The 24,179-nt window shown below is 42.1% G+C and overlaps 1 protein-coding gene across 1 annotated transcript; it reads right to left on the bottom strand.

The window, feature by feature from the left end:
• Nucleotides 1-378: 378 nt before the first annotated feature.
• ccdc18 (coiled-coil domain containing 18) lies at nt 379-23,377 on the bottom strand. The gene is made up of 28 exons (XM_066692684.1): nt 23,135-23,377; nt 22,503-22,636; nt 21,986-22,175; nt 21,721-21,891; nt 21,512-21,621; nt 21,230-21,358; nt 19,345-19,441; nt 18,878-18,999; nt 18,425-18,725; nt 18,207-18,307; nt 17,971-18,071; nt 17,616-17,836; nt 17,105-17,215; nt 15,605-15,736; nt 15,214-15,348; nt 14,997-15,074; nt 14,191-14,307; nt 13,672-13,839; nt 12,143-12,285; nt 7,688-7,832; nt 6,968-7,084; nt 5,775-5,843; nt 4,394-4,534; nt 3,315-3,452; nt 2,506-2,586; nt 1,896-2,108; nt 989-1,501; nt 379-778 (listed from the first exon to the last, which is right to left on the bottom strand). The coding sequence occupies exons 2-28, from the start codon at nt 22,604-22,606 to the stop codon at nt 713-715; spliced, it is 4,014 nt and encodes a 1,337-aa protein (XP_066548781.1). The 5' UTR covers nt 22,607-22,636; nt 23,135-23,377; the 3' UTR covers nt 379-712.
• Between the last annotated feature and the right edge of the window lie 802 nt (nt 23,378-24,179).

Here is a 24,179-nt window from a genome sequence, read left to right as displayed (position 1 = left end):
GGAAGTGACATACTGCTTATGGTCCTGTTTTACATTGAACTTCCTGCAGCGAAACAGGATTCAGACAAACTTTGCGACACTATTTAAAAAATCATGGCGATAAAATATTGACCCAATTAAGAATACTGTGGTAAAAAGGTGTTAGAGACGGTTCTTTTCTGGTCCTCACCTTCATTAACTTGATAGAAGCCTCCAAACAAGAATGCAGTTCAAAAACAGTCCGGCAGAAAAATGTGCGGCAGAACAAGTAAAAAGTGGTTATTACTTCCTTCCTTAAAAATATATATCATGTTGTCACCCGTGTCTATATATTATTTGCTCAGGAAATTAGTTTGTTTTATAACAAATAAATAAATCCAGAAACAAGTAGTTGTACAGAATAAATCATTTATTAATAAAGTATAAAGAAATGACTTCACAATTAAAAAAATAATTTAACAAAATACATTCCTACAAATATATAAATACATTTCACACACATGTACAATCAGCTGTAAAGGTAGTAGCACTAGTTATCAGTCTAATTTCAAATGCTGTTCACTGCTGTAGAGGCAGTTCTTCAACTGAATCCTGACCACTGATGTGAGGGTTCATGGGGAGTTCAGAAAGTGCCGTTTCATGTGTTCACATCTGACAGGTAGACTGATCCATTCAACTGACATGCCATTTTCTCATATGGAGCCTTTCTTACCAGGGTGGGAGAGAGACATCTCTAGAAAGATGGACGATTTTCTAAGGATCTGAAATAGAGGTCCTCTGATGTGACATTTGGGGATTTCTGGAAACAAAATGGAAAAATAATGATGATACACTTTAAACTTAGACTGAAAAGAACTGTTACAAACTGGCCAATGCTCTTTTTTCATTGTGTACGGTTAGCTCATGTACCCAAAGAAATAACAAAACAACTTCACCCAGAATGTGATGGGATGGTCAATAAAAAGCAATAACACACACAAAAGCAGACAGACAAATACGGACCACCTACTTGTTTGAGTTCTGGATCGCTGCCTCCTCTCTGAGTTGGGGGCTCTTCTCTCCTGCCAATCTGCTGGTTGACAAACTGCAACATCCCACTGAAGGTGTCCAGGTCAGGCTTCTGAGACTCTGGGTAGCTGGTATCCATGGTGGATTCGTCTCTCACCACGTAGGTGAGGGGGTTGAACGAAGACTCTGAAGAAACTGAGTCGATCTCGCTGCCGCAGCCCCAGCTCTGCTCTTTGCCCGCCAGTGGTGCCACGGAGAGCTTGAGATGTTCAGCCACATTCCTGGGGAGTTCCAGCGAGTCGGCAATGATCCAGTCAGGGACAGTGTCTGCAGCGTTGAGGGAACGATGCCGGTCCCTGTGGGCAGATGGGCTGTGGCGGACGTGCAAGGTGGAGTCTCTGCCCGGGGCGTCACTGCCAGCAAGGGGCAGGGCAGAGCGAAGGGACACGGACTGGAGCTCCACTGCTCTCTCGTGGCTCGAGATCTTGGCCTCGAGTCTCGCAACTTCTGCATCCTGGAACCAGAACAGAGAGCAGCAGGGTTTAATTGAGGGTCTCTCTCATTTCATATTAGCTATTATACTCTAAGCTATAGAACCTCTATAGTTATATCCGTGTGTGATAATGATACATAAATTACTCTATAAAACATTCCACCAATATGTATTTTTCATACTTGTTTATGAAATACCTTTAAAGGAAAACACAACCATGTCCTGTACTAGATTAACGCTACAACGTGTGTGATAATTACAGAGCATATCAGATAGCCAAAACTGGGCAAAAGTGTTGGTAATTACTCCTACATGATGAGAAATGAAAGATAAAAGAAGGCTAACACCTTATGGTGGTAAGGCTGATCTAACTGGCACATAGTCCAGAAAGTACATAGCAACTCTGCAGACCCACTTTAATGAGCAGGGCTTCGTTAGCAGCCTGGATGACTTGGTCCCGGACTGCGAGCTCTGCCTGCAGGGAAGCAAGGCTGCCCTTGGATTCATCCAGCTCGGCCTCGATGTGACGCAGCTGCTCACGCAGATGCTCCCGAGAGCTCTGCAGACTGTCCGAGATGGAACCCGTGGTCTCCAGTAAATGCGCCTGGCTCTCCTGAAGGCCTATGAGCTAAAAGAGCATCAAACATAACATTACTGTGAATGTTGTCTCAAATATATAACAGGAATTTCTGCATCTTTTCTTAACAAATTGGTGCAGCCGCTGATTGCTGCTTTTGGTTCAATTAACACACTTTAATAACCCATTCAAACAAGGCAATTGCACACTAATATCTTTCAATGAATACATTAATCTCCTTAGAAATATAAAAATTACACTTAGAGATTATAATAATTGCAGCAGCCCCCGAAACATCCAGATGCACAGCTCTCCCCTTTCCAATTAGCAGCATTCAATTTGGGCTTTCCTAGTTTGCTGCTCCACTGCCAAATTAAATTAAGACAACAACAAAAAAAGGCAATATGCCATAACACTTATGCATCAACAGTGAAAGAAAAGCACTGACTCTAGCATGGATGCATCTGTATTGATGTTTGAAGCCCCTGGATATCCCCTGGGTGAGCTTGTGCAGCAAATTACTGGGATTCTGTCATAATGGAACAAAGACTTTTAATGCTCAAGTCTGCTTCAGGTCCAGAGAGGCAAACAAACAGGAAAAGCCAGCTCACAAAAGCACAGAACGATGCCTCAGACCTTGTATAATCTAAAAATATTTTACGCATTCGGCATAGGAAACAGGACATAAGATCTAAAAACATTTTATGAGGAAGAAAGATGCCCAGATTTGCTTAAATGTTGGCAAATGGGAATTTCTCTCTTTCTTGGGCTTCTTTTAATTTGTTCAATGCTTAACATGTACACACCGGTCAATTTCAATCGTTGCTGAAAAATCATTAAGGAATACATTTGAATCCCTTTGTGCTGAGTAAGAGTATTATAAAGCAACACAAGAGCTGCTGCCTCCGTTTGTGATGAGGAGTGCTCTTTCTGTGGTGCTTTACCATACACTTTTGTATGAAAGTAATTAGAGTTGACACATAATATCTGGTTCTCTCCCTTTGTGCCCTGCGGCCTTTATGCAACGCCTTCACAAACTGCTGCGAACTGCGAATACTGGGATTCCAGTGAGGCATCTGTCAGTTTACGGTTCCCACAAGCCGGGGCAGAGGAACGGGAAGAGGGGCAGTTTACCTCTCTGAAGGTCTGATGCTGAACTAATGTTATTTAACAAATGCCACCTCCCTGCCCACTGGGGGTTCTGCTGCACATCTGTGAATACCACAAGTTTATATAGCCATTATATAGGCCAGATACCTCTCGGTGGTGGGCTTGCTTTAGCTGCTCCATCTCCTCCTGCAGAGTCCTCACCCGCTCCTGCAGTCTGGCCTCGGCCTGTGCCGCCCTGGCCTGGGCAGCCCCCAGCTCCTCAGCCAGCCGGTTGATCCGGGCCTCCTGGAGGAAGAAGGGACCAGGTAGTGTGAAAGGCCGAGGTGTACACAGGAGTTTATGAAAGTACTTAATCGTTCTTTACCCTGATTATAGAGGTTCTTTTCATTTTAATTAAAAAGGTTTAAAATCTTTGAACAGCAGGAGGCATTCAAAGTAGCAAAACTAACTGCTAGCGGCTTCAGTTTTCAGGAATTGACCCCCAACTACCTTTGCAACTCTTATCTTCTCTGCTCTGGAATTTAATTAAATTTCTCTATGAATTGAAACTGAATAACTCTGTGTAAATGCCTCCGCCACAAACCACTTCTCAAAAAAAAAAAAAAAAAAAAAAAAAAAAAAAGGGGCAGAGACAAGTTTATTTATCGCTTCCTGCTGTGAACCCATCTGCACAAGACTGTTCTTCACAAAGACTGAGCTAGTGTACAGTGAACAATTGAACTAGAGCCACCAGCACAAATACATTTAGGCCGGGACCGAATCAAAACTTGAACCTACCCGCAATTCACAAATTACAAACGTGTAATTGTGTTTTTGTTTATAAGTGGTAGCAAGTGGCTTCGGACAATAAATTAAACCGCAAGTGGGTACAAGTTTGTAATTTGCCTTTCAGAGTTAGGGGACAGTTTTGATTTGGTCCAGGCCTTTTTTTAAGAATGAGAAGGATCATTTTAATTTTGTGACCTGCCCGCATCCGGCTATAAAATGATAGACATAGACACCTTCCACAGATATGACATTGTAACATTTTATTATGAATTCAATTTAGTTTATTATGATTAAATGAATCATGAAACAATACAAAATTACACCTGGTTTAGGGAGAAGAATTCACATTGAGCCAGGAAGTGAACGCATGGAAACCTAGGCCTTATGTATAAGCAAGCATCAGGAGTTGTAACCTGCTTTGTCCAGGGAGGGCCTTTAGCTGTACTGACGTGGGATACCTGGTCATGGTTGAGCTGGGTGCTGTGGTCCAAGTCTTGGGTCAGCCGGTCCACCTGTCTGCGTGTGTCCTGCAGCTCCTGGACAGAGCGTTGCAGCTGCTCCCTGCCCAGCCTCACCTGCTGGCCCTGAGAGACGGCCTCCTAACACAGCGATACAACACCAATAATCATCAACATCATCATAATAACAACACAGAAAGAATTATTCATAACATCTGTTTATCTGGGTATTTCAGCTGCTTTCTTGGTACTACTCAAATTTATGACGCAACAATAATAAACATTTAGTAAACAGAACTATTGTTGGAAAATAAGTATCAGTGATGTTTGGGTACTTTGTTAGCTGTGTAACAGTGAATCAGCTCTGTATAAATGAATCCATAGAAAATACTTTCCAAGCCACACTTAATTTCAGAGGCCTATATTGGGAATAAAAGCCCTGGAGCTTTGGTGAAAATCCCAAAATCGGTTGGTTTTCAGTTCTGCTTTAGTTTTAGTTCTGGAAACAATTTGCAATACAAAATATGGTTCCTCTAAAATCTTAACTACAATGACACATATTATACTATCTGTACCCTACATGTTTTGACTCATACTGAAATCTATTTATTACAACATGTACAGTGGCAGATCACACACATTGTGGCAGACAGAATTCAAGCCTTGTTCCCACAATGGATGGTGATGTATTGTGCATACCAGGTATCAGGGTAATCTATGGCACAAAGATAACCTCAATAGGAAGAATTAATAACATAAATAACAGTCAAGTAGGTCAATCAAACTTTTTTTTACTAAATATCAATGATTTAGGCTGTCCAATTAAATACAGAATGGGAAACTCATAATATTACATTTTTAAATCTTTCAAAAGGCCATAACCGAGTCATATTTAAGGCTGTGGGAATTTCACAGCAGTCTCTTCATTCTGACACACGCCTGCAGCCTGTACGGAGCAGCTTTCACATCAGCATCACTAACTCAGGAACAGAAATAGACTACTAGGTTGCAGTTCAGGTTAATATCCAATTTCAAATTGCCAAGTGATACTTCCCCTGTGCCCACTGTACTGTTGAGCTGAACTGAACCAAAAAAGTCATTTTTGAGGAGTTGGCATTGAAAGAGAAGCGGATCAAGTGATCAAAGACATACAACACAGTGAGTTATGGGTTTGGCTTACGTTTCATCAGTATTTCTAAATCCGTCGTTGACACCATCCATGAAAAATTAAACTGCCACACGCAGTGTGAAACATGGGAAAAGGTTATTTTAAGCAAAATAAAAAATACTAAATCGATGGGAAGCAGTCAAATTTAAGTTTTCCATGAAATCCGTGAATTTTCTGGCACCCTAGTTAGACCAAGTGCAGACACAGACATACCCTTTCAATGTTCTCCTTTTCCTGCAGCTGTGTCTTCATCAGCTCCAGCCTCCCACTCAGGAACTGCACCTGCACAGGTAGGAAACAGACATCAGTGCCAGGGGAGACTAATACAAATACCTGAGTCGGCGGACACACTGAATTATAAGGATGGCATGTCTATACTTGAGAGTTTGTGCTACAAAGTCAGAAAGACAGTGATTATAGGCAGTTGGTTTCACCTCACAGACGAGCCCAACTTAACCATGTCCTAACAGGAGAGAGAGTCAGCCATTTTCAGCACTATTATATGGGTTACCTGTATTTTATTTGTATAAAACTTTGACTGCTGTCTGCCAAGAATTTCTGAAACTCCTTACAACCACAATAAGAATTGAAATTAAATGATTTGCTTGGCCTTGAATCCCAAATATTAATTCAAACCTATACCATCCCCCAAACATCCCCTTCTCCAGCCTCAGAAGATTGCATTTCTATGGAGAATAAAACTAATTTTCAGTGCATGTTTACCGACTGTTTAGTGATTCAGTGCTACAATTCAATCATTAGGCCTTTTCTCAGCCAGACTGCTTCAAGACAGCTGTGCTCCCTCTGTGCTTCAGTCCTAGCAACTGCAAATAAACTGATTTTCCATGGAGTAGCCTGTAATTATTTTTATGGAAACATTGGCTTCTCAACAGCTAAGCAAAACCATAAATCCTATCACGGCTAATCCTTTAATATTTCCACAGTGGAAGCTTTCAAACCAAAATGGATATGGAGAATATTTTTTGAACTGCTTCATGGGACAGCTAGGGGATTCTAAAGTTCTATAAGGGAAAGATCTATCCCCTAAAGTCTAAAATAAATATATAAATGAAATCCCTATTTACAAACATGTCTGTGAAGCTCTTAGTCATACCCTGTGAGGGCTGAAAGGTCACTCATGTCCTCTTCTGATTATATTAGATCGTGCTTGTGCTTTTATTGGCAAATGTTATTAAGAATCAAGCCAAGGTAGTGTCTCGGCCAAGCTGAATTTGCAATAATGTTTGAACACCATTCCCTCTACAGTGAATCTCATTTCATGTCTTTCAAGTCTTGGAGAAAGTAAGAAGTTGGAGAGAATGAGTCATTCAATGATGAACAAAAAAGATAGGGAAGGGAAACCACAAAAATGTAGACACTGGCAAAAAAAAAAAAAGACAACATACTCTCTTATCTCGCTCCTCAACATCCCGCTGTGACTTCTCCAGCGCCCCCTCTAGCCGTACGATCTTCTGCTCCATATCGGTCTTGTGCTCGCGGACGGTCACTTCAAGCTGGCTGAGCTGGGGAAGAAGAAGGGGTTCACACACAGAGAGGATTAGAGCAGCTACGGAAAGCACAAGGGTCAAAAAGCTATGTTTCTGACTTCAGCACAAGACAGTGTGTTAAATATTTATGCAGGAGAGGGTATGTTTGCAATTTCTATGCATTCATCATTTATATTTATACCCCTGTCAAGCTGTTCAGTTCTATAAATATCTTTGATTGTGTGGCCTGGAAGAGCTGTAAAAAAAAAAGGTCACATTAGAACATGTAAACCAGCATATCTACGGGTACATATATAACCAAGCGTTCCTTTGAGAGGTGGTGGAGGCACTACAGAGTCTGCGCTTCCCCTTTTATCATTCACATCCTGTAACATTTAGAAACGTGCGGCTTTAAATCCAGCAACCTGGCATGAAGCTGCAGTTTGGTGCAGAGTTGTGACACCACTTCCTGGTGCTAGATGAATATCCCCTGCTATACAGCAGTAGAGTCACCAAGAGCCCCATGTGCCTTTCTCGGACCCTACCCTTTAAGGTTAACAATACAAACAGGTTTCTCTCTTCCAAGCCCGAGGGACATATTTTCCCAGAATGCAGTGTGGAGTGTCTTCTGCACTGTACCTGGGAGGCTCTTTGCTGCAGCTCCCACTGTCTCTCCTTCAGGGCCGAATCCATGTCCAGCAGCTCGTTGTTGCGTTCCTCCAGCTCCCCCTTGCACTCCCTGTGGGGAATAAGGATCACGGGTTTGAATGTTGCTCCTCTGCAGCTTGACCCCTTTGAATACACAGCTTTGCACAAATGCAATTAGACCAAACAACACATCACACAATGTCACAACTGTGAAGGGAACCTCTGAAGCCCACAGATGTCCTGCAGTTAAATTTCTGATGTAGTTTACAGACAACAGAGGACAAGGGTTTTGTTTAAAAGATATCACTGTTGTGACACAATTTGCTCAACTATGAGTGGAATTTGAAACGCATAACAAGGCCCTGCACTGAGCAACTGCAAAAGAGATGAAAAGGACTTCAACATAAATAGCTCACAGGTCTTAAGCCATTGTCTCCATGCTATATGTGGCAATACTTCAGAGCAGATTAAAATACACTGATATACACATTGACAGATATAAATTTGGACCAACTGCAGCACTCCCAGTGAAAATAAAAAGCGCTTTTTCAACTGACGCAACAGTGACATTTTACACTAAAAAAGGTTATAAAGGAGAATACAAGTGGATCCTCTAAGAAGATAATACAGTACAAGATGTATTCTGCAACCTGGTGATTGGTCTGAAGGTTGTGAGGAGGACTGACCCCCGACCCCCGAAGTTTTAATTCAAAGGATTGTACAGACTGTCTTTCCGGAGAACACCTGCCTGTGGTCTTTGCTTATCCCAGGTCACAAGGTGGAATAAGACGTGTCCATTCAAACTTGGAGTTTAGAGAGGAAATTATGAATTGCTAATTCTCTGCAGGCACTAATCCCAGTGTGTCTGAGCCCCACAGAGCCAGTGTATGAATAGTAGCGTTTATCCACGTTACATAAAAGGATCCTATTCAGGCTGACAAGTATGAAGAACAATTTAGTGGATCTAAATAAGTCAATGTGCCCTCAAAAAGATATTGAATAAAACCGTGTGCAAGTCTACACAGAGTCTACACAGAGCTGTGGCATGCCAAGACAACCCTCCACAGATAATACACAATCCACGCCGCAAAGATGGTCAACTACATGGGCTCCCAGCTGAAAAACTCAATATCCATGTATTCATTATGGAATTAGATATCCGAGTCATGAGCCGCTGCCAGGATTCCGCAGCAAGGATTGTGGGTAAAAGTGTGAGCGGGCATCTGTGTGCATGTACAGGGCTGTGATCCTGGACAGTGCTGTGCCTTTGTGTGAGGGAGGGAGATCCAGGAAGGCTACCTGAGCTTGTGAGCAGAATCTATGACATGAAGTGGTAAGATATGCTCTTGATCAAGAACACTATGGTCAAGTGATCCTGAACCTCCTACCATCTTACTCCTTTTAAATGTTGGGATTCTCAAAACATATTAGTTAGTGATTCTAACTTAATCCATTCAGTTTATGTGGTGATTTATATGACATAGGGACTGAAAGAGTATGTATGAATATCTACAAGGGATTTGTTTTACACCCCTGGGTACAAAAGACCGTGTTATATCCCATTTCAGTACAAATACTGAACGTTCCTCAAGGTTATATAAACAGAGTCAGTTATATTTATAATGAACTTAAGTTATTTATCAGTAAGCCATAAATTCTAATAAGTGGGGACAGAAAACACTGACCTACCAATCAAAATAATTAGTTGGACATTCCTGGGTTGTTGTTTTGTCCCTAGTAGAAAACAAACTGCACAAGAATAAGGATGGCCATTTGAAAATGATGGAGACACATGGAAACTGAGTATAAGGAGTTAGTCTAAAATCCGAAGTCTATGAATCAAAAACAAAAAATTATGCATCTTGATTAGAGAGAATATTTGTGTAATTAAGATGTCTTAAACCTATAAAATACTGTTTGAAGCCTTTCAATTGTTAATGGGCACGAGTGTTGTCAGAAGGTTTTCGTTTTCCGTCTAATTACAGTAATTTCAGTGGATGACCAGTTTTTCACATTGCTCACTCCATTGACAGTACACACATTTGAAATGGACACTGGACGCGCTGAAGACATTTTTAACAGAATTTCACTTCTTTCGTACATTTTACAGTCAAATCCCTTACTGTAATAATTCACTTTCCCATTAATGCTTTGGATAACTTTACAGCTGGAATGTGTGCTCCGTTCAAACTGAATTTTTAGCTTGCCTTCAGTAAAGGCCCAATCCAACACAACATTTATCTCAAAGCCAATGTTTTGCCTCCGGTCTCTTCAGCAGCAGCCCGGGTGTATTCTGAGTTAAAACAGGTGTAATTCGTTTTTTAACTAAAAGCTTGTGATCAGGCTGATTAAACACTGGCATCACGTCTATGGTTCAGAGCAGATCACTCTCACCATCTCACATGTTGACTAAATCTACAGGCCTGTTCCATCCTCCTTAGAAAGACACGGAACTGCCATTACTGTCAATCTCAACAAGGGCACTGACATCACACAGCTCCTGCATTGACACATGCCGCGGTGTGGTTGACATGTGGTCTAAAGCACATCTATTGTGCTGTCATGAGCTTCTTCTTCATGTTCCGCTTTTGTTTGAAGTGTGGCAGTGTTTACTGAGCATCACAGATTACATAGCAAATTAGCAAATACTCACTCTATTGATACACTTCCCTTTCTAATTGAGAGACTGCATTACATAACCCAGTAAAGGAACATCAACATCTGCAGTTTAAATGTAATATAGCCAGATTATTTGAACCTCTGAAGGAAAGAAGATAAAGAACAACCTAAAATCAGCAGTGACGGCTAAACAGTTTGAACCAACACAGCAATGTGGCTGAAGCAACAGGATACCCAGTTACATCATGACAAATCTCTGCTTTAGCCATGTTTGGGAGTAAGAAATGACACTTAAAATGTGGTAATCTTCAATAAAAGGGAGTCAAATGTACTGAGCTATATTCTTGGGAACACAAACTGTAATGTCTATAAAGACATTTTGATGTTATGCAAGTCTTTACACATATATTGTCTTTCTGCACATGGCTATAAAACTCTTTGATTAGACACGGTACATTAATACCGTTGTGAATGTCTCAGTATTCCTTGAAGACCAAGAAAACACAGGACTACTCCTTTTGATAATCAATTTAATTTGCCCTTCGGCTAATTATAAAGTGTTAAGTAACTCCACAGCTGGCGACTCCCATAGTGACTGAACAGCTTAATGTACACTCAGCTCATTTCTCATCATCTCGCTCAGTGCAGTCGATGGGTCCCAGCAATGGGCAGAGCTGTCTAGCAGAAACCATTTCCAACAGGAGGCGTCAGCAGTGATAGGACCTATCTCTAGGATTCCAGATGCCAGGCATGATGGGTGTAGACACTTACCTACCATAAAATACTGTCCCTAGGAACAGACACTGAGCCATTGAGTGAAGTCATCCATTTACTTGCCACTCCTAGACGGAAAGATGCAACCCGTTTCCTCGTTTCTAACCCCTAAAAACACACCATTTGGGTGTCTTTAGGTGTATATAGACTTTACATAATGAATCTAGTACTTCCAATAAGCAAAGTGGGGTTACTGTCATCTTGAAGTACAATTTTTTGTACTTCAGCACTTCAGAACAGCACTCAAATATAATCAGCTGTATGCTCTTATATTCTAGTCTAGTCTGCCTCAAATTTGCCACCACAAAACTGCTGATCCAGAAAGGAACTGTTAACTAGAATGGATCTGGCTGGCCTACCCACTATTCACAAACTTTAAACGTCCTTGATAATGGTCATATTTACGAGTAGAAGAAAGAAGAATCTGTTAAAAACCAAGCTGCCACTGGGCACAGGTTTTTAGTTTATTATTAGCAGATGGGTGAAGTCTTTGATTTAATTTGGTCCTTAGAGGTGGATTAAGTTGGAAAAAAACACTTTCTAAAAGTTCATTTTTTTCCATTGTTTCATTATAAAATATCTAGAAGTTATATATAGTAGAATATTAGTGTAAATTGAATTCATAAGTTTAATTAAAGTTGAAACACCTCGTGCTCATTCAGGCTGAAATAGTTCATGAATAGTCTTGAATCTCATAGTTCTTGTCAGGATCACAGTGTGTGTGAAGGAACAAACCAAAATAAAATAAGTTACATAACACACTGATTTCCAGTTAAACTGAAATGTTCTGCACAATAACAGTCAAGTCATTCTCTTCAATGTCCTTAAAATCCACAGAATTAACTGTTCAAGACCCAAATCCAAGTTGAGCACATATTTAGAATATGCAGAGAGTATGTGGTAAGATTTTCCTATTCTTAGGAATGTGAAAAACTTCTCTTCACCTCGATACACACCTCACACACACACACAGCATACAGTAGAAACGAAAAACGAGTGCAACTATAGACACTTTTTGGAAGTGGTACTACGATTAAACATCATGCGTCTTACGTGACAGTGTTGTTCAGCTGTGCTGCGTGTTGGTCTTTGTGTTCGCTCTGCACACAGGCATCGCGCAGCTTCTCCTCCAGGGACAGCAGCTCCTGGGCCGCAGCGGCCTTCTGTTTCTCCAGCTGCTGCTCCAGGATGGACAACTGCAGCACAGGACACCACATCAGGACCACAGAAGGTAGTGGCCCATCCATAACCAGCTTAAAGAGTCATGACCGTACCCCTACTGCGATTCATTATTTACCAGCACATAAACAGCCACTGACAGCTGCCGTCACCCGCTACAGACAGTGGGTGAATTGGTTTCCACCCTATCCTGGTAAGCTTTGAAAGCAGGACATTACTTCTCCTGCTACAAAAATAACATTGTAAATTACTCCTGATAAGAGATTACTCTATTTGTGACAAAGACCTACATTGTGTGGCAGCCATTGCCAATCCAACAGCACTATGTTGTTTGCACCTCATTTAGCTTTAGCCCTAACACAATCTACACTCCATTACTGCAATCTGGTCAATCATCACAAAACTTCTATGGCCATTATGAAATGAAAAGTGTTGAGGTTAAAGTGAACAGTCCGTTTCTAAAGGGAACCTTTTCATAAAGTCCTTCCACGAGCCCTCTGCCATCGGCGAAACAGGAACACACAGAAAGACTCTTTCAAGGGTTTGATTCATTGCTTTCACCTGCACGCTAAATAGCAGCCTTATTTTCATAAACACAATCACTGCTCACACTTTGTTAAGGACAAATTAAGGACAAATTCTTGTGGAGCAATTTTACTTCGGGCTTCTTGCCTTTTCACTACTCTGGAAAGAGAACAGTAAAACAAATTATTAATAATTCAACCTACTTTTAAAATGTACTTTAAAAAGGCATGTTTTTACTAGATGGTAGTAATTTCCTTCACACCTACGCAACGCTACAATGAACAGATATAATTAAAATAGCTAGGATATATTTTTCAGTGCACGGCAAGGTTAAAATATTTGTTTAAATGCCCTGGAGTGAATTCAAGTTCAGGTTTCAGTAAACAGGTTTTGCATGGATGTAAAACAGAGGACAGTACTGTTGACAATATGCATTAACCTGAAACACACTTCTCAGAATGGAACAACTATGCATCACAAAACACCCGATACACCTGTGCTAAAAGGGTGAAGGAACAGTGAATGAATGCTAGTATGAAAAATGATATATTTACATAGAAGGTGTGGGTTAAAGTCACAGGTGATTAACATATAATAACTAAACCACTGGCAACTGCAAAGCTGATTTACAGCAGGTCCTGAATGAAAAATATAGTAAATAATGTGTTGAATGGACTCAGCCTTATGAAACAACCTTGGCATCAGCATTAACCAAGGAAGGACATCTGTTACCATTTCCAGGCTAAGACCACAGAGTTAACCTGTGCTGTGGCTTCTTAATACACAAAGGGGACACCCCAATCACTCTGGTTCACAGCTTGAGGGGGACAGCCACAAAAAGACAGGTCTGAACGGCGACCAGATGTGCGGGGCAGTACCTGTGTCTGGAGCCGGGTCTGGCTGTCCTCCAGCTCTGCCACGCGGGCTGTGCTCTGCTGGAGCATCCCCTGCTGCTGCTGCAGGCTGTGCTGGAGCTGCTGGCTGTGCTGGGTGCTGTCCTGCAGACTCAACACACGGGCCCTCAGCTCCACCTGCAAGGCCTCCACCTGCACAGCACACAGAAGTGTCACAGTGTGCCATCCACAGGTCACAGGGTAACCCCCCCCCACACGGTTATGTTCCCATCCCTCCCAACAAGATGATACTCCACCCTTCTTTTTCCTCCTTTCTGCAGTCTTCAGTGTGTTTGAAAACTTCTTGTTGGCCAACTGTTCACTTCTCTCATTCTGTTAATGCATACTCTAACCATTAGTTAAAGGTTTACGGAAGACCATTTCTCTGGCAGCATAATCGGCAAACGAAATAATATTTTCTTCCCATGAAGGTCAGGTCGTACAATTACTTTTCTCAGCAGGAAAGATGTCTAGGTCTAAGATCTCTCTATTAAAAGCGATGACCTCTTTGGACTTCATCTCCAGCCGTTTCTGGAACTGCTCCTCGCTCTCCGCCATGTGCTGCAGAAGGAGGCTTATTTCCTCCTTGCACGTTGCTAGTGCGGTCTCAAGACACTTCACCTGCAAGTGCAAGGATGGGAAAGTTAAAACGTCTAGTGCCAATACTCTATACTGAGGTAAGGGCCAATACATTTTCTGAGACTCGGATTAAGGAGACTTCAAACTGTAAACAGATGTAGCAGAAATGTCTTCGCATGATCTATTTGTGTCCAGAGATTCAGAAAATAAACACGACTAAAAATATGACACTCACGATTGTTCTTCTGGTTGTAAACACAGCTTCAGAATATTCCAGAAGCAGACTGCCCTACAAAAACACATGTGACCTGGGGGACTTTAACTCTCTGATCAAAAGAAACAACTTCACTATCTTATTAGCCAGTCTGTGGGCAGGTGCAGCACGGAAACCTGTTCTCAAAGGTATCTAACAGATCTCGGGATGTTTTCAGAGGCTCAGATTAAAACGATAATGTGTAAGAAACATGCCCAGTGGGAATGTGTGAATTAGTAGGATAAAAATAGAATAGAATAGAATAGAATGATCTAGTGTCAAGACATTCCTAAAATAAACACACAAACTAAACGTCCCAATGAAATATAAAGATAAAACGGTTTCCCTGTTGGAACAAAATCTTGGGAAAGGAGTTTCAGTCAATCAGCTTTTTATCATCAAGTGAATTCACACAGAGACCCTTATTACTGCAGGAGCCTGTCGATATCCTGTTTAAAAGCAGTTCTAAGCAACAGACCTGAGCTGAAGAATCGTCCGTGTGCTCTTTCAACATCCTCAGAGCCTCTTCATTCCTCTTGGTTTTCGCCTCCATCTCCTGCCAGTTACAAGGAACAGGTTAGGACTGGATCCAAGGCCAAGTCTTCGGTACAAGAGTCCTCCAAGACAATAATTGTGAGGCACTGTGATCTAATGACTGAAGCTGGGGCTGCAGTGGTGCCCGGTCCGTGCCATACCTGCTGCAGCTGTGCCAGTGCGGCCTGCAGGCTGTGCGTGTGGCGCTGGGCCTCCTCTCTGTCCTGCAGCACCGACGCCAGGCTCTTGTCCAGCTCCCTCAGCTGGGCCTGCTTCTGCTCCCCAGCAAGCTGCAGCTGCCGGCAATAGCAGCAAAAACAACATCACATGTATCATACGGTTAACATGCAAACACCCCGAGAGAACATGGCACCTAAACAGAAGGCCTATCTTTGCTGCCCACTTATTATCTGTTGTCTCACTAGCTCCCTCTATTGGCCAGCCAGCTTCTTGAGGTACACGCCCTGCACTAGTTTGACAGTTATTACTATTATTATATTACTCAGTAGGGTGACTTATAATTGTTACATTATATTTACATACAACCCATACCAATTTAATTTGGTCCTCCAGTTCTTTATTTTGCTGGGCATGAACTTTTTCGGTCTTCTCGAGTCTCAGACGGAAATCCTTCTGCTTTTTGTTGAGAGAATTTTCCAGGCGCTGAAGACTGTTGCTCTTTTCCTTCAAGAAATAAAGAAAATGAAGAAAAAAAAAGGGATTCAATATCTTAAGAAACAATAGTTAGAACTAGAATCCACTGTTGCACATTAGTGAGGAAAGACAATACCACCAGGATTGTGGAGCTGTCATGAGATTGGGAGTCTCGTCAGACCGGAGACAACAGATAAAGAATTGTATTAAATATTTTGATACTTACTACCATTAGTCCTAGACACCTAGACGTTTTTTAATTGGATTAAAAACAGTATACTTGTATACTAGTACAGTAGCTGCAGAATAATTCCAATGAGTTTACAAACTCTTGTGATTCAACTTTGAACGTTACATCTTCAGATCAATACACCATGAGGTGACAACGCCTACAGAGTTCACTCAGTAAAGCAGATGGTCCCATGCTGAAACTTAAATCAGCAAGTTAAGTGCTTCTGTTTCGGGATTTAACTGGACTAACTGGACCTCCGGGGACGGTCAGTTCCCCCTGCTGGAGCCCGAGTCCAAGATCTTTTAAAGATTTTACGGATGATTGTTTTTAAAAAGATTTTAAAAACGAATCTTAATTGTTTTTAAAGATTTAGTTGCTTTTAAATCACATTGTTTAGGGTTTTTGGTATAGTTTTGTTATATTTTGTTGTCAAATACATTGACCGTTTTGGGTTTAATTTAAAATGCATTGGACCTTTTTTGTTTGTTTTTTATTTTTTCCTTTTTAATTGTTTCTTTATTTTGTTCAATGCATTTTCAGTTATTTTCAATGTATTTGACCTTTTTGTTGGTGGGCAGTTTTTGCTTTTATCACGTTTGTTTTGTTGTTTTGGGCACGCTTTTTTTTTTAAAGTTAATTGTTTTAGTTCTTGTTAAAATCACAAAGATTTTAAAATTTTTTAAGTGATTTTAAGGACTGACATTTTAATGATTTTAATCACAAGTATTAAAAATTGAATTGTTTTTATTTATGTAATGTAAAATACTTAACCTAATAAACAGTATTTAACTGGACTAATGTTGAAACAGAGCAGTGCTTGTTCAAATCATAAGACAACAACAAATTATTATCTGCATCTGTTGAGAATGTGAAATCCTTAACCTCTGTGGCATGAGGGTTCTGGGAGCTAGACTTCCAATGAAGTTGCCATATTCAAAAGCTGTAAACGCACTGTGTCTGCAAAACTAACCAAGGATTCTGGTGGGGAAAAACACCTTAGGACCAAAGTACTCAGTAGAATATAATTTATGCTACTGAAGACCATTGTTTTCTTTCCAGTTTTCTCAAAAATATGAAATTAAATAGACTATAGCCACCACTACAGAACCCAGAGTGTGGCTACATTCCAGAAGTTCTGAGAGAGAGACAGAGAGAGAGATAGTTACCAGCAGGTCCTGCTCCAGGTCTGTGTTCCTCACAGCAGCCGCAGAATATGCAGAAGTCTTCTCCTGCAGCTGCCTCTCCAAGGCTGCCAAACGAGCGCTCTTCTTCTTCAGCTGTGGTTCACAACACACAACACCAGGGAGTTTGACCATGGTCCTCAAAGCCACGGACAACAGCGCACCCCATCCCAAATCCTCATCTTTGTCAAATCCAGAGCGGCATTGAAAGGGCTCTTGTATGCGAGTGCACAAAACTAAAAAAATCAATCAATCATACTGGTTTCTGTGCTGAGACTCAGGATACCCCAGAGCATATGAGGTTTTCAGTTCATCCTTCAATGATGCCAAACTAAACCAGCATTTAAGAATGTATCAAGGTCTCAAATCTAGATACACCACTTGTAGTTCACAGTTTAGGCACAAGAGGGCATACGTTCCCTACCATGAAAGGCACAATCCACAACCTCTGATATGATGTCATTCACTGAAACATGTATTAAACAGGCCCACTCACCTCTTTCTCCAGCGTGGTGGCGTGGGCAGCCTTGCCCAGCAGCTCGTCGTGGATGTGCTGGAAGTGGCGGGCGCGCTGGTCCATACAGGACTGCAGAGAGGAGATCTGGGCCTGCGCCTTGGCCAGCCGCTCCTGCAGTCTCTTCACCTCCGCCGCCTGCCTGCCCTTCTCCTGCTGCAGAGCCCTCAGCACGGGCAGCAGCTGCTGGTACGGCCCCTCTCCTGGGAGGCAATACGGCAGCAGAAAACAGTCAGTATAACTCGCCATGGCCTTTCCTACACTAAACACCACTGGAATAAATGGCTGAGGAGAAAATGATGACCAAAGGTCTAGGCCTTCACAGGTGGCCACTGACCGGGCAGGAGATCTCTCTGAGGAAGGTGCGGAGCGGTCAGGCCGGAGGTCAGCTGGGCCTGCAGTCTCTGGACCTCGGCTTCCTTCAGGGACAGCTGCAACCTTCAAATGTGAACATGGTAAAGAAGTACAACATCATAGAAAAGGTAATAACATGGGACTATATGAAACACTGATTTACAAACTGTCCATGCTTCTTAAAGTGTCAACATTACACTTCCACAGAGTGTACTGTACCTGAGGTCCTGACACTGGGCCTGATGTTCCCTCAGGTATCCTTCGGAGGACTCAGACTGGGCTGGGCTGTCTATCATGGAACTGGTCACTCCACCTGCATCCTACAAACACAGGAGGAGCTGGTCACTGCAGAAAGCCCAACACTTCTCAGACAACATTCAATCCCCACACCTGAGAACCCAATCATGTCTTAAGGCACTGGCAATGGTCTTGGGTACCTCTGTAGGCTGCAGCTGAGCCAGGATGGACTCCAGGCTGGCCAGTTCTGCCCGGGTCTGCTCCACGTCTCTCTGGCACTGCTCCAGTCTCTGACTCTGGCAGGTTGTGAGGGACCTCAGGTCACTGTTCTCCCTCTGCAAAGAATCCCTCTCGGTCTGAAAAGCCTCCTTGTCCGCCAGCTCTCTCTCCAGCTTCGACACCTTCTGCTTGGACTCTTCCAGGAGGTACAGAAGGTCTTGCTTCTCGGCTGCCAGATCGTTCTGCATCACCTGTGCTCGACTGGCTCCTTCCTGGAGCCGCCTACAGCCCGAGAGGAGAGAGGAGCACTGGTGAAGAGAAGGAACCGGCGCCGTGCAATACGCCTTCGAAATCCTCAGATATTCCTTATGATACCAGAGAACAGCAGAGGACACAATAAAAATGATATTCCATGTAGGAAAAGTCACACTGACCTCAACTGTTGCGTCAGGTCGTCCCTGTCCCGCTCCAGCTGAGAGCACTGGCTTTGCAGGGCGTCTCGCTCCCGGTCGCACTGCACCAGGCTCTGTTTCAGCTTCTCCTCACCCTCCAGGATCTGGAAAAGGACGGATCAAGTCTTCACTGCAACCCTGACCATCAGAGCAGGGAGTGTGGGTCACTTTGACAACCAGACCAATGGCTGCAGGTCATGAGGACTTATTTAAAACGGTTATGGTCAGTTCATTTTAAATCGTTTTGGTTAAGGTGTGAGTTAAAATTAAACAAAAATCAACACAAGAAAGAAAAAAGTCCAAAGCAGGGATTGTTCAATTACGGCAAAAAAACACTAAAATTATAATTTATCTAAACCACCTTAACAGAAGGTTTTTTACCCACAGGTAAACACAATCATTAGGTCACAATTGTCAATACAAAGTCTCCCCCCCGGACACTCCTTTACCTTCTTCAGTTTTTCAGAAACATTTTCTTTATATTCCTGAAAAGCTCCTGTCAGTTTCTCAGCATTAAGAAGGGCTTCATTTCTTTGCTGTTCAGTTCTGTAAATAAAATAATAATAAAGTAATGCATTTAAACATACAACCCTGTTCGTTACATTTACTTTTTGAGATACTCGCGTCTATTCTATCGTGCTCTAGTGTGGTTCAGAGTAGGGACTTTTTACATTATACCATATTCAAATCTGTTGTAAAGACATGATGTACAAACAGGTAAAACATGAAACACAACTCGCCACTTTAAATGTGTTGTTGTTTCACTAATCATACACGTGTAAAGAGCTTGCCTACAATTCTGAATACAGTGAGGGAAAAAAGTACTTGATCCCCTGCTGATTTTGTACGTTTGCCCACTGACAAAGAAATGATCAGTCTATAATTTTAATAGTAGGTGTATTTTAACAGTGAGAGACAGAATAACAACAACAACAAAATCCAGAAAAACGCATTTCAAAAAAGTTATACATTGATTTGCATGTTAATGAGGGAAATAAGTATTTGACCCCTTTGACTTAGTACTTCGTGGCAAATCCCTTGTTGGCAATCACAGAGGTCAGACGTTTCTTGTAGTTGGCCACCAGGTTTGCACACATCTCAGGAGGGATTTTGTCCCACTCCTCTTTGCAGATCCTCTCCAAGTCATTAAGGTTTCGAGGCTGACGTTTGGCAACTCGAACCTTCAGCTCCCTCCACAGATTTTCTATGGGATTAAGGTCTGGAGACTGGCTAGGCCACTCCAGGACCTTAATATGCTTCCTCTTGAGCCACTCCTTTGTTGCCTTGGCTGTGTGTCTTGGGTCATTGTCATGCTGGAATACCCATCCACGACCCATTTTCAATGCCCTGGCTGAGGGAAGGAGGTTCTCACCCAAGATTTGACGGTACATGGCCCCGTCCATCGTCCCTTTGATGCGGTGCAGTTGTCCTGTCCCCTTAGCAGAAAAACACCCCCGAAGCATAATGTTTCCACCTCCGTGTTTGACGGTGGGGATGGTGTTCTTGGGGTCATTCCTCCTCCTCCAAACACGGCGAGTTGAGTTGATCTGCAGGCCCATCTGAAGTTTGCCAATGAACATGTGCTTTGTTGAGCAGGGGGACCTTGCGGGCGCTGCAGGATTTCAGTCCTTCATGCCGTAGTGTGTTACCAATTGTTTTCTTGGGGACTATGGTCCCAGCTGCCTTGAGATCATTAGCAAGATCCTCCCGTGTAGTTCTGGGCTGATTCCTCACCGTTCTCATGATCATTGAAACTCCACGAGGTGAGATCTTGCATGGAGCCCCAGACCGAGGGAGACTGACAGTTATTTTGTGTTTCTTCCATTTGCGAATAACTGCAACAACTGCTGTCACCTTCTCACCAAGCTGCTTGGCGATGGTCTTGTAGCCCATTCCAGCCTTGTGTAGGTCTACAATCCTGTCCCTGACATCCTTGGACAGCTCTTTGGTCTTGGCCATGGTGGAGAGTTTGGAATCTGATTGATTGATTGCTTCTGTGGACAGGTGTCTTTTATATAGGTAACGAGCTGAGATTAGGAGCACTCCCTTTAAGAGAGTGCTCCTAATCTCAGCTCGTTACCTGTATAAAAGACACCTGGGAGCCAGAAATCTTGCTGATTGATAGGGGATCAAATACTTATTTCACTCATTAACATGTAAATCAATTTATAACTTTTTTGAAATGCATTTTTCTGGATTTTGTTGTTGTTATTCTGTCTCTCACTGTTAAAATACACCTACCATTAAACTTATAGACTGATCATTTCTTTGTCAGTGGGCAAATGTACAAAATCAGCAGGGGATCAAATACTTTTTTCCCCTCACTGTATATACCTTTTCCCTTGTCGGTTTCGGTCAGCCAGCTCTGCTTTCACTCTCCTCAGCTCCTCCTTCAGCTTCTCTACCACTCTCTCCATGAAGAGGGACGACTGCTGGCTCTGCTCCAGTCTCTGCTCAGCATCTCTGAAGGACAACACAGAAGACAAGAATTCAAGAAGGCAATGTCTCTGTCTGTATAATTATAAGAGGCTTCCCTGGTTTGTATCCACTGTCCAGTTCTGAATGCCTCTTTGTAGGCTGTTTGTACATCTGTGGGATGTTTTAATGACTCCTCACCTCAAGGCATTTTCATGGACTTCAAATTCTGCCTCCAGATCACGGAGCTGCTCCTTCAGGACTGGGACACTTGAGGCCTTGGATCCCATGGTAGACTCCAGATAGCGGATCTGAAATGAGGGCATTTGATTTGGACTTTATAGGTCACACTGGGCTGTACTGAAAGACATATTGGCAGGGAAATGGCATCTTGAGAGACAGATGCTCACCTTGGTTTTAGAGTTGGTGAGTTCGGCCTGCACCAAGTCCAGCTCTCTGGTTAACTGGCGATTCTCTGTAGCCAACGCAACGTTTTCCTCCTGGATGGTGCTGAGCTTTCTCCTGAGCAGGGTGTTCTCCATCTCAACCTGCCGGGCCAAGGAAGAGGAACCTGAAAGGGACTGTGGGACAAGGGCACCATTATAACTCTGACCTACCCAGTGCAGGTCTCACATTGGTAGAAGCAGGTACAGTAACCGATCTGCTGTGTCTTACTCGGGAATCCCGGCTGGCTCCATTGCTACAGGAGAGAACTCTGCGTTCAGCCATCGTCTTAGAGGTCGATGCAAGGCGGGGGTTGCCTGGCAAAGGCGGCGTCTCATCAGGCTGCTGGAGATCTTCTAGCGTTAACACCACTGGGAACGCAGAATGAGAGCTGCAGTTCGAGACGGCACCGGGGACATCACTGATAAACATGTAAAGACCACGTAAGAGTCAATTTTGAACCAACTGAATCATATCAGACCAATACCTACATACAGAAGCACCACTTCAGATGACTAACAAAGATGGACATATCCTGTTTAATGACACAGATTAATAAATACAGCATCATTTATGTCTATCAGAAGTTCTCCTGTGTCATTCATCCTCCAAGATGAAGCTACATTTTTGGGTTTTAATGTATCATCTGTGACGTCAAAAGCTTTCATTGTATAGTTGTGCAAGGTCTTTATCGTTTGGAGCCAAAGGTTTGCAAAGACCACGTACATTAAATATGTAAATGGCATACCTCAGATCTTCCCCCAAACTCTGTAGGTTTGTTTCAGTTCTCCTCAGCTCATTCCTTAAAGCAACCACATTTGCAACAAGGTTTTCTTCGGTGTTGTGAAACATGGATGACTGACACTGCTAAAGGCTCATGCCCTGTGTTAAAAGGATCATATGGGGGGAATACGTTTAGCTCGTTTTCTAATTCTGTTAAACTAAAGACACAGAAAAAGTAAGACTACGCTTTCTGTTATTACCTCCAAATAACCAGTATAATAATACAGAACAAGCAACCACGCAAACCCAAAGGAATTTGACAAAAGCGGATAGTAGTGGTGTCATCTACATTTATTTCTACGAAAATTATCCACAAACAGAAAACACAGGGAAGGGGTAAGATATTGGCTAAAAACCTAATACTGCTGATGATAACCAGTTTATCGGAGATTATGTGAACATAATTTCATACATATTTAGTGAATCAGTTAATTGTTTGCACATTGCCTATGTTAGTTTTATACCCACTAGAACTGTCACTGTTTGTACTCACTATTTTTAATTAATAACAAAGCATACAGAAGTACGGCAGTCGCTTGTGTGCCTTTGCAATACAATGTAGCCTACACAACTATGTTCCATAAAGAAATATCTTACCTGGCAAAGGATGTCAATGTAGTTACAATATAGTTTGTACAATTATTGTGCAACTGTGAAAATAAATGAAACAAGTGAACATCTTCCACAAACTCGAAACTTGCACAATATTGTCCACTTGATACAAACCCAAACTGAGCTGTATAGATTGTTGAATAAAATGCATGCACACTTTGATCAACAGGTTCACATATTAATAATTCCGTTTAAAGGGCTGGTGTAAATCACTTCCGGTCTGTTCTGTTGTTGGAATCCAAACAGAACGTTTGATAAGCGCCGCGTTATGTGATTGGCTGGCGGGGAACGGTCGAAAAGCTGCGCAGGTAGATGATTGGTTGAGCCAAAGTCAGGAACTGTAACTGCCGCCAATTAAGGCGCTTCAGGGAACCATAGACAGCATTTGTTCGACTAGAGTGGCCCTTTGAACAAATCGTAGCAGTGATTAGATGTATGTTCACACGAGTTGATGCTATTTCTGGCTCAAAAGTTATCTGAAACTTAACAGTATATTGACTATTAGTCTCACCATTGTCACAACTTCACCTTATCCAACAGACAAAAAGGACACTATATATTTTTTTTTAATTTGATGAAGGTTAGAATTATTTCATACACTATTCGATATAACATTGAATCCACTATACATTTTAGTTTTCCATTAGACTGTTGGGGTAATAGATAATCACTACAGTACTTCATAAAAGCAACATCTAAAATCACGTTATTTTCCCGCCTGGTCTAATGTTCCTTACTGGAATCTTCCGACATGTTAAATGCTGGATCATGTTAAATGCAGATAAAATCAAGGTACATATATTTTTTTTTACTTATTCCAACCAATGTGAACCACGTGTTAAGCATGTTATTCAAAATAAAAACATGCTCAATCTGATATAAAGTTCAAAACTATTTTACTGAGCGCTATAAAGCTAAATTTGTTATAGAAAATTTGACCATATGGATTTGAAAAATGTGTGTGGGTGTATAATCCTGACCAACCACAAGATTTTTTTTTTGTTAATGTTCAATATTACACAAATACACA

The sequence above is a fragment of the Amia ocellicauda genome, chromosome 19 (assembly GCF_036373705.1).
Source record: "Amia ocellicauda isolate fAmiCal2 chromosome 19, fAmiCal2.hap1, whole genome shotgun sequence".
NCBI lineage: Eukaryota > Metazoa > Chordata > Actinopteri > Amiiformes > Amiidae > Amia > Amia ocellicauda.
This window is presented reverse-complemented; position numbering and strand designations above follow the sequence as displayed.